The 15257-nt window shown below is 41.0% G+C and overlaps 1 protein-coding gene across 1 annotated transcript; it reads right to left on the bottom strand.

The window, feature by feature from the left end:
• Positions 1–3211: 3211 nt before the first annotated feature.
• Positions 3212–3788, bottom strand: LOC108029450 (uncharacterized). The gene has a single exon (XM_017101700.3). The coding sequence runs from the start codon at positions 3665–3667 to the stop codon at positions 3299–3301; it is 369 nt and encodes a 122-aa protein (XP_016957189.1). The 5' UTR covers positions 3668–3788; the 3' UTR covers positions 3212–3298.
• Positions 3789–15257: the final 11469 nt, after the last annotated feature.

Raw genomic sequence — 15257 nt, 5'->3', positions numbered from 1 at the left:
ATGTATGCTGCCATTGGAACGAACTGCAAGGCCGGGTCCTGTCGGGTTCTTATTAAATGTAATTTATTTATTTTTTTCTCATGACAATATTTTGTGATCTTAGGGTTAATTATAAGCATTAATTTTTCGTAAGTAACGCAAATATGATTTAAAATTATAAATATAACCTTTGTAGATTGTAGTTTGGTATCGGGATGAGCACCTTTAAAGCTACTTGTGTGCGACAACTAATGGGTAATGTAAGTAAGAAGCTAATGTCTGTGAATTTAATAAGGCGTAATGTCGCGAAAGTTACATTCCCCCCAACACTTTCCTCGGCTATTCCTGATGACTTGCTAAACCGATTTGCTAAATTAGAAGCTCCTCCACATGGCAACGTGGCATGGCATCTTTTGTTCGGCGAACACAAGTTGACTCGCCGCGCTTCCCTCTAATTACGCCTCCGAGGCGCTGGCGAGTCCGGATCATTATGTCACCTGTACGAAAAATGCCGCACGTAATCCGGAAACTGCACGACGGGCACAGAGAGGAGCTCATTGAGCGGAAATCGCATTTGGGGTAGATAGCACCGCTTAACTAACGACCAGCCAACTAATACGATTAGTGTCATAAGGCGGAGTATTCCCAGGCACTGAAAGAACATTTTGCGGTATGAACTCCAATAGAATAATAATAATAATAATATAACATTATTCTATATCCAGATATTCTCCTGCTTAACGTTTTAAAATTTGTTAAAAACAAGAAAGAAAGTTAACTTCGGCAAGCCGAAGTTTGTATACCCTTGCAGCTATAAGAAATAATCAACTTTAGTAAATAAATTGTTTTCCGATCGTTCCTATGAAAGCCATATGATATCGTCTTCCGATTTTGATAAAATGAAATTCTAAATTCAGAACTAATATGTTAAAAAACACTAAAATATATAATTTTTCATATTTTTCGACTAATTTTCTGGTCGTTTCTATGGCAGCTTTATGATATAGACGTCCGATTTTAACAAAATATTATTCGAAATTCAGAACTAATTAAAAAATGTTATTTTCAAGCTTAGAAGGTTATACAAATTTTCCGATCGTTCATATGACAGCTATATGATATAGTCGTCCGATTTTGATACAATTTATAAAGTTATATGTTTAAAAACACCAAAGATATAATTTTTATACCCTTGCAGAGGGTATAATGATTACAGTCAGAAGTGAAGGAGACGTTTCCGACCCCATAAAGTATATACATTCTTGATCAGCGTCACAAGACGAGTCGATCTAGCCATGCCTGTCAGTCCGTCCGTCTGTCCGTCCGTTTCTACGCAAACTAGTCTCTCAGTTTTAAAGCTATCCGGCTGAAACTTTCCCAAAAGTCTTCTTTCTATTGCCGGTAGTATATAAGTCGGAACCAGCCGGATCGGACAACTATATTTTATAGCTCCCATAGGAACTATCGGGGAAAAAATTAAAAAAAATTATATTTTCGGTGTTTTAATTAGTTCTGAATTTCGAATTAAATTTTATAAAAATCGGACGACTATCTCATATAGCTCCCATAGGAACAATCGGAAAAGTAGTGGTAAAACAATATTGAAAAATTATATCCTCGGTGTTTTTTAACATATAACCTCCTACGCTTGGAAATGACATATTTTATTTGGGTTTGAATTTCGAATTAAATTTTATCAAAATCAAAAGACTATATCATACAGCTGCCATAGGAACGATAGGAAAATTAGTCGGAAAATATGAAAAAAAAATTATATCTTAGGTGTTTTTTGACATATAACTTTATAAGCTTGAAAATAACATTTTTTAATTAGTTCTGAATTTCGAATTAAATTTTATTAAAATCGGACGACTATATCATATAGCTGTCATAGGAAGGATCGGATAATTGGTGGGAAATAATATGAAACGAATTATAGCTTAGGGGCTTTTTGACATATTATCTTATAATATTGGGAATATAAATTTTTAAATGTTTTAAGAATTTTGAATTAAATTTAATAAAATTATTGATTAGTTTTTAAAACTGCAAGGTTATACAAACTTCGGCTTGCCTAAGTTAACTTCCTTTCTTGTTATTTCATGTTTTCGACTAATTTTCCGATCGTTCCTATGGCAGCTATTGATATAGTCGTCCGATTTTAATAAAATTTTAATCGAAATTCAGAACTAATTAAAAAATGTTATTTTCAAGCTTATAAAGTTATATGTCAAAAAACACCAAAGATATAATTTTTTTTTCATATTTTCCGACTAATTTTCCTATCGTTCCTATGGCAGCTGTATGATAAAGTCTTTTGATTTGATAAAATTTAATTCGAAATTCAAAACCAAATAAAAAATGTTATTTCCAAGCGTAGGAGGATATATGTTAAAAAACACCGAAGATATAATTTTTCAATATTTTTTAACCGCTAATTTTCCTATTGTTCCTATGAGAGCTATATGATATAATCGTCCGATTTGGATAAAATTTAATTCGAAACTCAGAAATAATTTAAAAATGTTATATCTAGGCTTAGAAAGGTATATGTTAAAGAACACCAAAGATATAATTTTTTTTAATTTTTTCCCCGATAGTTCCTATGGGAGCTATAAGATATAGTTGTTTGATCCGGCTGGTTCCGACTTATATACTACCTGCAATAGAAGGAAGATATTTGGGAAAGTTTCAGCCCGATAAAACTGAGAGACTAGTTTGCGTAGAAGCGGACGGACAGACGGACGGACAGAAGGACATTGCTAGATCGACTCGTCTTGTGACGCTGATCAAGAATATATATACTTGATGGGGTCGAAAACGTCTCCTTCACTGCGTTGCAAACTTCTGACTGAAATTATTATACCCTCTGCAAGGGTATAAATATAAAAATTTTAAAAATTATTTTTATACAATATTCCTTATTTTCTGATCACAACGTTTGAAGTCTCTAATACTGAAATATGACTTTTAAGTTAACCATTTCTATGCGGAAATACCTGACCTTTATTATTATGAACATAATGAATAAGAAGAATATGCTTAGAATTGTGTATACTTATTTGCCCATTATGAATTCGGAGTTTTTTTATATCCGTTTTCCATGACTTATATGGTTATTCGTAGGTAACGCAAATAAAATTTATAATTATAAACACAACCTTTGTAGATAACCTAGTTTGGTATCGGGATGAGCACTACATACATTGGTTTTTAAAAGTTGCTACTTAGCTGCCTTTAATAACACTTCAATTTGATTTTCATTATAGCTTGGACGTGTAGTTTTTATCGTTGTGTACCCATACGGTAATTTTTATTATTACTTTTTGGATGATTGTTGTTTTTTAATAGTATCGACGATCGTTTTGAGGTCGTAGTACGAGTATCGGTAATAGCTGTAGTACTCTGGATTCTTGTAGGTTTCCTTCTTTCCTGCTTTGAGTCCAAGCTTCTCCTCATTTTCCACAATTCGATAGGTTGATGGCGGAATGAAATCCGGGGAAGCGAAGGCGGTTGTGTTCAAAGTCTGGGGTGTGCATCCCTCGGGATGATCTCGAACATTTCGGGGGCTGGTGCCCAATCGCATGAGAGCGTTTTGCGTTTTGCTGTCCTTTGAGTAATTCTGAATGATCCTTACACGCCATAGCGATGAACGGAATATAAGCGGAGTTCTTGAGCCACAAATCATTTTGGAAACACTGGCTTCTAAGACTATTTTAATAAAAAGAAAAAATTCAATTGAAACCGGGTGGGAAATTTTAACAGTATCTGACAGTTTAATTTTACTTGGAGCACTGACATTCGGAATTGCTTTTAAAATGTTTAGTTATACCCGGTACTCGTAAGATAAAGGAATTAGGTTTTTTCTTACTGTATAATTGTATATATGTATATAACTGTATATGTGCCCAACAGGAAGTCTTCGACGCCAATTCGCTTAATAGATTCAAGAGAAAGGTGCTATTTTATTGTTAAATAAAACAATTTTTTTTTATTATTCAGTGCTAAATTTTTACTTTGCGAGTGTGCCGGCCGCAGATTTATGTTGTGTACCTAAGGCATTTGGGAAACCAAAATCCTATCTAATGACAATGCAAGTTAAGACTTATTAAAGTTATATTTGGTTTCGTATTTAAAAGTAATCCTATCTTAATATTTCTGTAATTAGTAATTAGTTTTTAGAAAAATGTAGGACCAGCAATGCTTTTTGAATCTTCGACTTTGAGAAACTACCACAGATGGCTTTAAACTGAGGGACTATTTTGCTTAGAAACGGACAGACATATCTAGATCGACTTGTCTAGTAATGCTGATTGTTGCGTTTTGATAAAATCAATGTATCCTCTGCAAGGTTACAACAAGTATTCTAAATGCTTGAGAAATTTGAAAAACGGATCATTTTACGCTATCCCAATACTTTATTTGGTTTAGAGCTTGGCAAACTTGGGCTACGCTTAAAAGCACTAAGCCAAATATGTTTATTTTACCGCGCCCCAAAACAACCCACTGTCCCACTTTAAGCCAGCCGTAAACCAGACACAAAAGCCGAAACACAAAGCACACGTTGAATAATTTCGATCATTAAACTTATTCCACTTAAAATCCATTCAGGATTTGAGGGGACTAAACGACGGAGATAAATGCCCTAACAACCAGAGAGCAAGCCCCCGGCAATCCGAAACCCCACAATGGACCTCCGGGCGGCGGTAAAGTTTTTAAAACTAACGTTCAACAACGGCAACGATGGCAATAAAAATCAACAACAACCCGGGCCGGAGAGCCGGTGAGCCGGTGAGCCGGTGAAATAAACGCTCAGGCGCTGAAAATTGTCAGGTCCTGGGAAAGGACAGGTAACACGTAGATGGTTCACCTGAACGCTTTTTAATACACTCTTAGCCCACGCACATAACGGAGGCGTCCCTGGTTGTGGCTTGTAAATTTATAGTTTCACCAAGAAATCGCGCTGCAAACTTTTTACTTTCACCGAGTCTCTGCGTGGAAACACACACTCGCAATTACATTTGGCAGACCCCAGCTCCGGGCCCACTCGTTCCAACTTCCTGCGGCACATCCTCATCCACAATCCCAGCCAGCCAGTTGGCGACATCTAATTGCTTTTGTTTCAGGCCAGACTGGCAATGCCACACTACAAGTGGCTTCCAAGTACAGTTGGGTCGCAAAGGTTACTCCCGGGCTCCAAAGTCGTACTGCTGCGGAAGCCCTTTCGTTAAGGTAATTTTCCGCTATAATTTCTACGCCCTGTGTGTGCTTTCAGTGTGTGCGAAAGAAATCGTAGAAAGTTTTTTGGCTTTGGAGGTTTGGAGTTAAAAGAGCTGTTAAAACTGATTGCTAGTGGTCCTAACCGGGCTAGAGCGCTTTCCGGAGTTGAATAGAGTTACATTATGAAATTCCTTGGCCCGAAATTGGCTCGCGCAGAGGATATTGGCTTTCGTAATTCGGAAGTCATTTATACTTTTGAAAATTCAATGTGTTCGCGCTATGGAGCTTAGGCTAGTACACTTTTCATAAATACTTCAAAATAGATACTACAAAGTGGCTGCAAAAAAAAGAAATAAAAAGGAATTCATAACTATACTATTTGCATACATTAACAAGACTGAAAGTCTCTTTTCGCAGAGAATAGGTTTGTGCCCCTCTTAAAATATATTTGGGCCTTTTACAGATTTTGTTACCTTCTCACAAGTTTATGTAAATATATGCGGCTACATTTCCCGTAGCCGTAAGCCTTTGTGTCTGCATATTCGTATTTAAAATCAAGCTCGAATCTGCTTCGTACCGAATCCGAGTTCCTTATTTAAAGCCAGATAATTTTCCTGACACCTCGAGTTCTGATAACTTCTGAAGACATTCGTTGACTTTTGTGGGTGAAATCAAAAACTCAGCGAAACAATGCTGCAGCTGCAGGAAAACTTTATGCAAATGCTACGGGAATTCGGGAACTCAAGTGCCGCTGAGTACGGTGCTGGGTGCCGCAAATTGGGTGGTGGCTTTTGTGTCATTTTTGCCACGGAGGCGACAACCAAAAACGAACAACGAGGAGCGACAACCAACCGGCGACGAATAAAAACAAGGAGACACGACTACTATTTGGCTGCTTGCTTAATTAAAATGCGCAGGCAGTGCGAGCGCTTCATTTGGCCCTCTTAATCGCCCGCCGCAGATTTGAATCGGCTTGGAGGCCGAGAACTGAGCACTGAGCCCTGAGTCCTGAGCCCTGAGCACTGAGAACAGGGAACCATTTCGGAAAATCCCGACCCGTGCGCGCCCAACACTTGTGTTCTTGCTGTTGCTTTGCATGTAAAGTGTCAAGTTTTTCATTATAATTTGCATATTTTTCGCCAACTTTTCGTCTGCCACCGCCCTCTTTGCCCACCTCGCCCGCTGAGCAAATGACAACAATAAGCATTATGGCCTGAGCCCCAAGAAAATCCAGCTCGGCCAGGACCTAGGCAACATGCTCGTCTATCTGCTGGCTATACAGAGCGTATCTCTTAAGCTATTTTCAAGTTTAATTCCTTGACTTCGCTTCTTGGCCGCCTGCGTGTTTGCCCCAAAACTCCGAAGATGTTGCCGAGCCGCGGCGCATAATCACGTGAAATCTGAAAACGTGTCTGGTATAATAATGAGCACTGATTATAACTTGAAATTGTGTGTGAAAGTACAGTTGTGTGTGCAAGTTATGCTACGTGGCGCTCTTGCTGCAAAAACTATAAAAAATACTTGCTTGCAACTTTCAGAACAGAAAGGCATGCTAACCACAAAACAATGCATTTACACGCAGAAAAATTATGAACATTTTAGTTCATGCGCGACTTAAAAATTTAAAAATGAACTTTTTATTCGCATGACTTTAAAATTTTATGTTTTGAAAGAGTGAAAAACTTGGGTAATCTGTTCAAAAAACCTGAATTTACTCGATCAAGCGAAACATAATAAGGCATCTGCTTTTAATAGGGCCGGGGTAAGTCAAAAGTTTTGAGGAAACATGTTAATTATTTCCTTTTGGGCAGGACTGGATCTTCGAAACCAGTGAACAAAAAGTGTCGGCAGGCACCACTTAAGCCAAACTCATAAGCAATTCTTTGTAAGTTCAAACTAATTTTTTTTTTAAGCTTTAGGTACTATTTTTAGACCAAAATTTCGCAATATTTTAGGCCCCAAATATTATGCCGTGCATGGACTTAGCTCGAGGTTAATGCCAATTTTACATAGACTCTAGGTCATTTTTGGTCATATCAATCCAGATCCAGTAAAGATAAAATAGCGAAATCAATGCAAATGAAATCAAAAGGGCAATATGCCTTATAAACGGCAAATATAGAAAATATTTTAGAAATAAATTTCAAGCGACATAGCCTTTTATCACCCACTGTACCTCTCCAACGCAATCATTCTGTGCATTACATATTACTCAAATGATGGACATCATCTTAATCAACTAACAAGTTGAAGTGAAGGTGTCGATACAGGGATCTAGAGAAAGTTGAAAAACTGATGTCCAATATGGAGGAACTACCTCGTCCTTGCTGCAGCCCTCTTCGAGTTTCAGCCCTACGGCCACTTTGTCATGTCGTATTGTGCCAACATGTTCTGCCACCCATTTTCTGGAAGACCTCCTCTCATCAGGCAGTACGTGTGGTGCTGTGAGAGCCTGCAGGATATTATATAATGTGTAGTAATTTGAATTTGAAGTGTGTGGCAGCGAATGAAGCTCATAAGCCGCAGACAGTAGACAAAGGGGCTCGACGTGTGCTCTGCGTCCTGTGAAGATATTCCTTTCTTCTTTTCTTCGCCCTTTTCGACTGGGAAACATCAAAAATGTTCATGTCTCCAGGGGCGGATTAATAGGATTTTCTTTATAGATTTATGTTGATTATTCTGATGTTATTAGTTTAGAAGCGTGACAGTCGATTCGACATTTTAAAGTAATCCGTTGATATACGACTTGGAGACGAGGGTCCTAGCAGCCGCCGTTTGAACCAAAAGCCCCCACTAAATCACAAAAATTGCATGGACCGCGCCCCATTAGCCCGACTTATTTATGGCAACGCGACTTTCAATGGCATTTCAATATATTTTGGGGCGAAGAAAAAACGAAATGAAACTGAATTTGTATCTGCCGTCGGTCATTTTTGGTTGGTTGGCTCGGTCAGACTCGTTTTGGTCCATTTTGATCCGGCCAGGAGCAAACTCCGCAATCGCCGCACACAATAAACCATTACAGACGATTAATTTCATTATCCGCGGCGAGTGAAATCAAAAACAGCAACAGATTTATGCGTGCGACCGCAGGATCTCCATCGAAAGCGAATGCAATTGTCCAATCTTGTCTCTTTTTTTCCCCCGCTTTTTTTAATTCCCGCACTTTTTTTTTGAGGTTATGAAATTGTATTTTAGCCGGGCATAAATGGGTTGCTTGATGATGATTTGTGTTTGCGGTTTTAGGAGCGCGTACAAAAGTTCTTTAGTGTTAGGATCTCGTGATGAATAACTCAATTGGAGCGTTTCCGGATAGGCAAATCGGATAAAAGGCACGAAACGTTAAACAAATTGCTACGAAACGTTCTTTTATTGTGTCCCAAAACCATACAAAATAAAATATTAACATTTTTCGACCATTAAGAGAGGTGGTTCGTCGCCCAAATAGATAAGTTTATACACTTCAATAGACTCGCTTAAAATTTTCTCAACTATTTTTATTTCGGCACCTCGACTTGATTTTTTTAATTTTAAATGGACTAAGGGTGCAAAAGTAGGAAGTTAAATATTCTGTTCCAGAGTTCTGTATATCAGCATACTCAGTATTTTTATAATTTTCATAGGGCATTGGCAAGTTGTGATAACCGTTGCAAACTTTCCTCTCCCCCGAAAGGGATTTTTTCCTTTGGCTCCCAAGGGTGCATTTAATTTTAATTGTTTCATTTGTTTGTTTTTTCGCTGACTGTCTGTGCGTATTTCCTTTTGTGGTAAAAAATAATAATGTTGAAATAAAATGAAGTATATAAATAGAAGATTCAATTCATTAAGCAAACATCAGCAGATGGTACACATACAGTATAGTGGATTCCTCGCTTGACGCATTCCCCGTTTTCGCTTCCGTTTCCGGTGCGAGTGTGTTTCCCTTGGATACATTTTGACTTATTTCTATTTGTATTTGCCACGCTTTATTTTCGTGGTCGATGGCCGCCACAGGAGACATGAAAGGAGAATCCTCCCGCAGCTCCACCGCCTTAACTTCAGCACTGCGCAGTATCTGTGGATCGCTGGGGGTCATGTTTAGCTTTTTCACCCCTTTTGAATTCCTTGGCTCTGGCAGCCGACCCTCGAGGGGATGAGCAGCATCGGTCTCTATGGTGTTGCTGCTGCTGTTGCCGCTTGTTTGTTTGTGTCTCATTGAGCACGGATGCCACGCTGCACGGAGAGAAATCGGTTTTGGGTCCTAATCATTTAGCTGACTGGGGGTTTCAGTAAAGTCGAACTTCTTAAATGAGCTGAGTGCCAAGTTGCCCCGCGGAAAACGTTTGTGAATGTGTTATAGACTCATCTCGCCCTTTGGCTTTTAAAACAAGTTTGCGGAATTTATTAGGTAAATTTAGGACGTAAGAAAATTATGATTCTTTTAAAAAGTATAGCTTTCTCGTCCCAAAGACGAAGTGAAAGTTGGTTTTATTCCCAGAATGCGTTTGAATATTTTGACCTTAAGAGCTTCGTTCCTATAAGGACACGAAATGGTGCCCCATAGTTCTTTGTGCTACCTCTGATAACGAATCAAGCATTCTGTGATCAACTAAGAAGTGAACTACTATTCCCCGATGATGTCTATAATATCTCACAGTGTAAGGCAAGTCTTACAAACGCAGAGAAAGCCCGAGATACAGTGAAGCAAGGCGTGGGAGGGATGGAAACCGTTTTCGGACGGATTTATTTGCTTAAACCCAAAATAAAAAGTTCACTTTGGCTGCGTGGCACGCGGTAACTGTAATTGTCATTATGCCCCCAGGCAGCCAGCCCAGTTACTTACTAACCCTTGCCGCCCCGATGCTGCCCTCTCTTTCCACAGCGCCCCCTCCCTTTCGCGCTGTCTGGGTGCCTTTGCAATGTTTGTCTTTGGCTTGGCAGCAAAGTGAAGGCGACTTGAATCATTTTACCCCCTTTGGACCCGGACCCCGATCCGGACCCGAGCCCGAACCCGCCAAGTGCTTTTCATATTTAGACGTGCTACTTATTTTCCCCACCGCCGCCAACCCTGCTCGTGCATTTTCTCATCATCATCTCGGCCATAATCATTTAGAGGAAGTTCGCCTGAGTTACTTGGCACACTCAACAAAGTATCTATCAATATTTGCATTTAGAAGTTCCTTGCCTTCTGGCTTATTTGCTGAGTTATTAACTGGAATTAGGAAAATTGAAATGCGTTTTCCGCATAAGAGCGTGAAATTAAGCTTTTCACCCGCACGCAGTAGCCAACTTGGGTACACTTGGGTACTGTTTCGGCCATTCGCCTTAACTTTTCTAATTATGCGACACGATAATTAACTCAATTTCTGTCATGCGAAGCAGCAACCTAGAGAGAGCAATGGACACAAAAGGCCGGCGATGTGCCTGAGTATCTCCACCAATGTGCAATGGCCATGGCCCAAAACAGTTGGCAAGCCGTCGAAAGAGGCTTGGGTTCAGGGGGCCATAAAATGCCATAAAAACCGCCGAGAGAAGCTGAAGTTTCCAAATTTCCCTTCGGTGTGGTCGGGTAGAATCGGCCTCCTTTTTTGCTGAGCTTGGCCTGAAAAGCCAATGTCGGTGGTCGATGATCGATGGGCCGAGGGAAATGGCGTATAGGTCTTTGACTGATGTCGCGGCCAATGTTAAATTGGAAATACTTTTGTTTGATTTCATTAGCTGGAAGTGTTTTGCTATATTTTAGCATTAAGTGATAGTTAATGGTACGGTAAACCTCTTTGACACAATTATACAATTTGCAACTTACAATTTGAGCTTAATGAAATACCAACTGAATAATACCTTTAAAAGTACTCTTTGTACCCTTGGATTTCATTTAGTTTTAAACACTGCGTACACAAGCTGGAAACTTTTTACCCGTACACAAACTACCCTGTGATAAAATACCCACCTCATTAGCAATCACACGACCCAAAAGAAAAGCCCCTCAGCCGACAGACATTCAAAGGTTAACCACAAGTGCCTGGGACCCCTTCGGAATGAAGGGCTCCCAAATGTGCGATTGTCTCCAGTCTGCAGTCTGCAGTCTGCAGTCCCAGAACCCTGAATTTCAGGAAGCAAATCTTGAATTGGCCCAGTCACGGCGCCAGCTGAAGCTATTAAAAATTGTGAAATAATTTCCAAGCACGCTCCAATGGAGCAATTGGGGATTGTCGCGGAGTGTGGCTGCAATTACTTTGATGGTGACTGCGGCGCTGATGATTATGATGATGACGCGCACGATACACGCGGCATGCAAATACGCCGCAATCCCCCGACTTTCACAATGGGAAGCGAAAGTCAGCAGATCAACCACCGCCCCCCGGCCGGATTCGCAGGGCTTAGCCTCCGCCTCTGTCGGCGGGGGGGCGGGCGCTCATGGCGAGCCTTTAATCAGGGCGCATTATCAGCGAGCTATGATATATAGCTATTTGTTTGATGACTTTGGGTGTGTCTGGGCACATCTGGCGCGAAAGCAGGTACCGAGTGCTGAATCGACGGGCGGGTTCCCGATGACAGGCTCGAGAGTGCTCTTTGGGGTGCTAAATGAGTGCCAAGGGTTGGTCAATGCCTTCTTTGCAATTAACTCTAAGGGTCTTGAGTCGCTTCGGCACTTATTCTTTCGGGTAATGAATCCTTTTGTAATGTGGCCATTTGTTACGTGATCCGGTGTCAAGGGGTTAGAAACACTGTTTCAATGAGGTGCCGTCATGAATTCATTATTTAAACACACTAATATCCTGTTTCAAAGGCAGCATATCTTTTGTGTTTTATTTGAAAGACATTTGTAGCTTAATTAGGGATACATTGTGCATTATCGTTCAAAATAAGTGGGAAATTAGGTAATACTGCAACAAGGCACTGCAGATTTAGAGGAGATAGGGATTCAATGAACGGACAACTACCAAGACCCGATAAGTCACTATAGTCAGTAAGCAACTTTAAGCAAGTTCCTACGGCAAAACTTTAAAAAAGGCGGTGTGAAGTGAAAACCTTAAGAAAAAAGTTCAAAAAGCGAATACGTTATTATTCGTACAACATAAAAGGTTGGAGGAAGTGAGTGTACACACCGAGCCTTTGATAACTTAACCAAAAGTCCTGCCTTGCACTTCTCCTGCGACATAACGCTATCCAATGTACACCGAAAATTCTGAACAGTTGAGGGTGGGGGAGCTGGGCAAACATTTGCCGATAATTATTCGCGGCAACTTTAAGACGCTCTAAAACAGGGCCCGCCAAGGGCCCCGCAAGTATCGGATCACAAAGGAAAGTCTTCTCACACTCGTCTTGAATGGATGAGCAGGGAAGCCGCGCGATTGGACGAGGTCGAGGATGCGAGGACGAGGACGATCGGGGAAACCCCAAAGAAGCTGTCAAGCGTTGAATGTAAATGCCAGGCAGCCAGGAGATAAGCTTTTGGCCCGGGTGCGGCAAACAAGCCGGAGAAGTGTGCTTCTCATCGCTCCGCCATTGTCCTTGCGCGCGACTAAAATTAAAAAGAAGGAAAAATGATAAGGAATCGGTGCTGCCAACTTGACACAATGAACTTAATATTAATATGGAGTAAATAAAGGCACCGCCAAGTGTTGAAGTCGAGGGCTCCGCAGAGGGTGCGGACTGTTGGGAGTGGGGTCTAGAAGTAAGCCCGGCGAGTCGAGTGTATTACGGAGTGCCTGTGTGGCGTGTATGTGTTGAAAAGATTTACGAGCCCGAAATTCGAACAAAACTTTAAGAGAGCGAGCCATAAATTAGCCGTGGGGGACGGCGTTTCAACCCGAGAAGCGAGAAGAGCGGGAACCCCGGCTTTGAGACTAGTATTTTGACAGGGCCCAGCCAGCCACGCCCATCTCCACCCTCCGGGCTCAACCCCTTTCAACGTTATCCTTATCCTTTATGGTTATTGTGTGCAATTCGTGGTGGCTGCACCTTTTTGTTTTTGTTTTGCCTGCGGTACCGCCGCTTATTGTTATTGATGTTGGTATCAGGCGCAATTATTTTTTGATTTACACAATTCGATGGCCGTCGCTTTTCGGTGACAATTTTCTCTCCTCGTTTTGCGGTTGGAAAAAGGCTGGGAAAATCGCCTGGCTCATTTGCTCTGGCTTAGTGTGGCTAAGGTCCTTTTCGCCGGGCCTTTCCCATTTCCCATTTCGCATCTTCCTGTCCACTCGCCCTTTGCATTATTGACAGTTGTTCTGGAATAATCAGATTTAAAACGTTAAATGTCGGCGCTACTTGGGCGGCTTTCCCAGTTTTCCCAGTGTTCCCTGTCCCTTCCTTCCCCAACTCCATTTCCATTCGGGCCCTGCCATATTTTCGCCGCCATTGTCTTCGGCTTTTATCTTTATTTTCTGTTTGGCTTATTTTGGAACATTTGCCAACGTAGAGATTGGCTTTGAATTTAAGTAGCAATTTCCTGTTTTGTTTCTCTCCCTGTTGTTCATGTCATGTAATGAATGTGGAAATATGTTGGGACTGCGCTGGGGATTTTAAAGGACATTTTCCTGCACAGGCTTACCGGAGATAATTTAGGATTACGATGCAATTCTTAGCAATAAAATATAATTGGATAAAATTCATTTCCCCTACCATTTTGTTTATCTTAAAAAGAGTGTCCCGACTATCAGATACCCGGCAATCATCTTAAGATAGTGCGAGGGAGAAGAAGAATGATAGGGCACACTGGCTGCACCCAGCGGTGGTTACATAATTTGCTCGTTAATTTGTAATCTATCTAGGCCTGTTCCGGACTTCACTTTCAAATATTTCACTCGAGTCTAATTGAGAAAATATAGGAATTTAGGTGGGTATTAAAAAACAAAGCCATGTGCGTTTACATACCCTTTCCAAGTGTGTGCCTTTCCTGGCCCAATCAATAAGTATTGATGATACAATTACATTTCATTTTTATTCTAGCTTGAAAAGCGTTAGTGTGGGCGTGCTACTCGCTGACAAAACTTGCGATGCGCAAGAATCCCTAGAAAATGCATCTTTGATCAAAGCCCTATAGTTTCCGAGATCTAGACGTGCATACGGACGGACATATGGTTGTGGGCGTTAGGGTGGGCGTAGAATAGCAGATAAAAAACTAGCGCTGGATCAGAAAAATAGTCTAAATAAGAAATCTCAAAAGCGGCGCACTTACAGACGGTCCAAGACCGAAAATGCATGCTTCGTATTTCAGGAATATGAATTCAAACGAATTGTTCTTGAACTACGAAAAATGTTATTTAAATTTATCGTGCATATATGAAAACTAATAATTTTAATTATAGGATTCAAGCAGCCACAAAGACGATCCTAATCAAGTCAAATATCGCAGATCGGACGGGTGTGGGTCACTAAATTAGGTATATTCGTATCGATTGCCCGCTAATAAACCCCCTCAAATTGACTTAAACAGCATAATGAAGCATTCTGAAGGTAATCCCCGGCAATAACATACTCCAGCATAATTACATCACTAGTCAAATTTCGGGCAATCTCAGTTCGCAGCATAAGCCAACGTAAGGTGTTGTCTTATTTCACATAAGCCGCTTACCATTTCCCACCTATATGGGCAAATCTCCAAGCCCCCTGTCTCAGACGCCATTAGGTAATGCATTCGAAGTTATTTGCCGAGAGGAGAGGGTGGGGAGGATTGGTGGGTGTTGATGGGCGGCGGTGTGTCTTCCCTCTCGAGGGAATTCGAGACATCCATACACCCACACCCGGCATAATCAAATTCAATTGCTCATTCAAAACATTAAACTGTTTATTTTTGGATGGGCGCATTGGCAAAGTGGGCGGGGCTGGGGACAGGAGGCGGCTCAAGTGGCAAGGCACTTCATCATGCCGCCTAATCATTTGACCCACTTCAGAGTTGTGCAAATACTTTTTACGTTAGAGCCCCAGCCACCCACTTGCCACCGCCGTGCGACACACGAGCTGGTTTAATCCTTTCAAATGTCGGAGTCACAGTTGGAGACGGAGCGGCGGTGACAGGGACGGGCACAAAACCGAAGACGGAGTCGGAGGCCCTGGCAGTTTTGCATGCATGC

This window comes from Drosophila biarmipes, chromosome 2R (genome assembly GCF_025231255.1).
Source record: "Drosophila biarmipes strain raj3 chromosome 2R, RU_DBia_V1.1, whole genome shotgun sequence".
NCBI classification, from domain to species: domain Eukaryota; kingdom Metazoa; phylum Arthropoda; class Insecta; order Diptera; family Drosophilidae; genus Drosophila; species Drosophila biarmipes.
The sequence above is the reverse complement of the archived record's forward strand: the minus strand, read 5'-3'. Positions and strand labels throughout refer to the sequence as shown.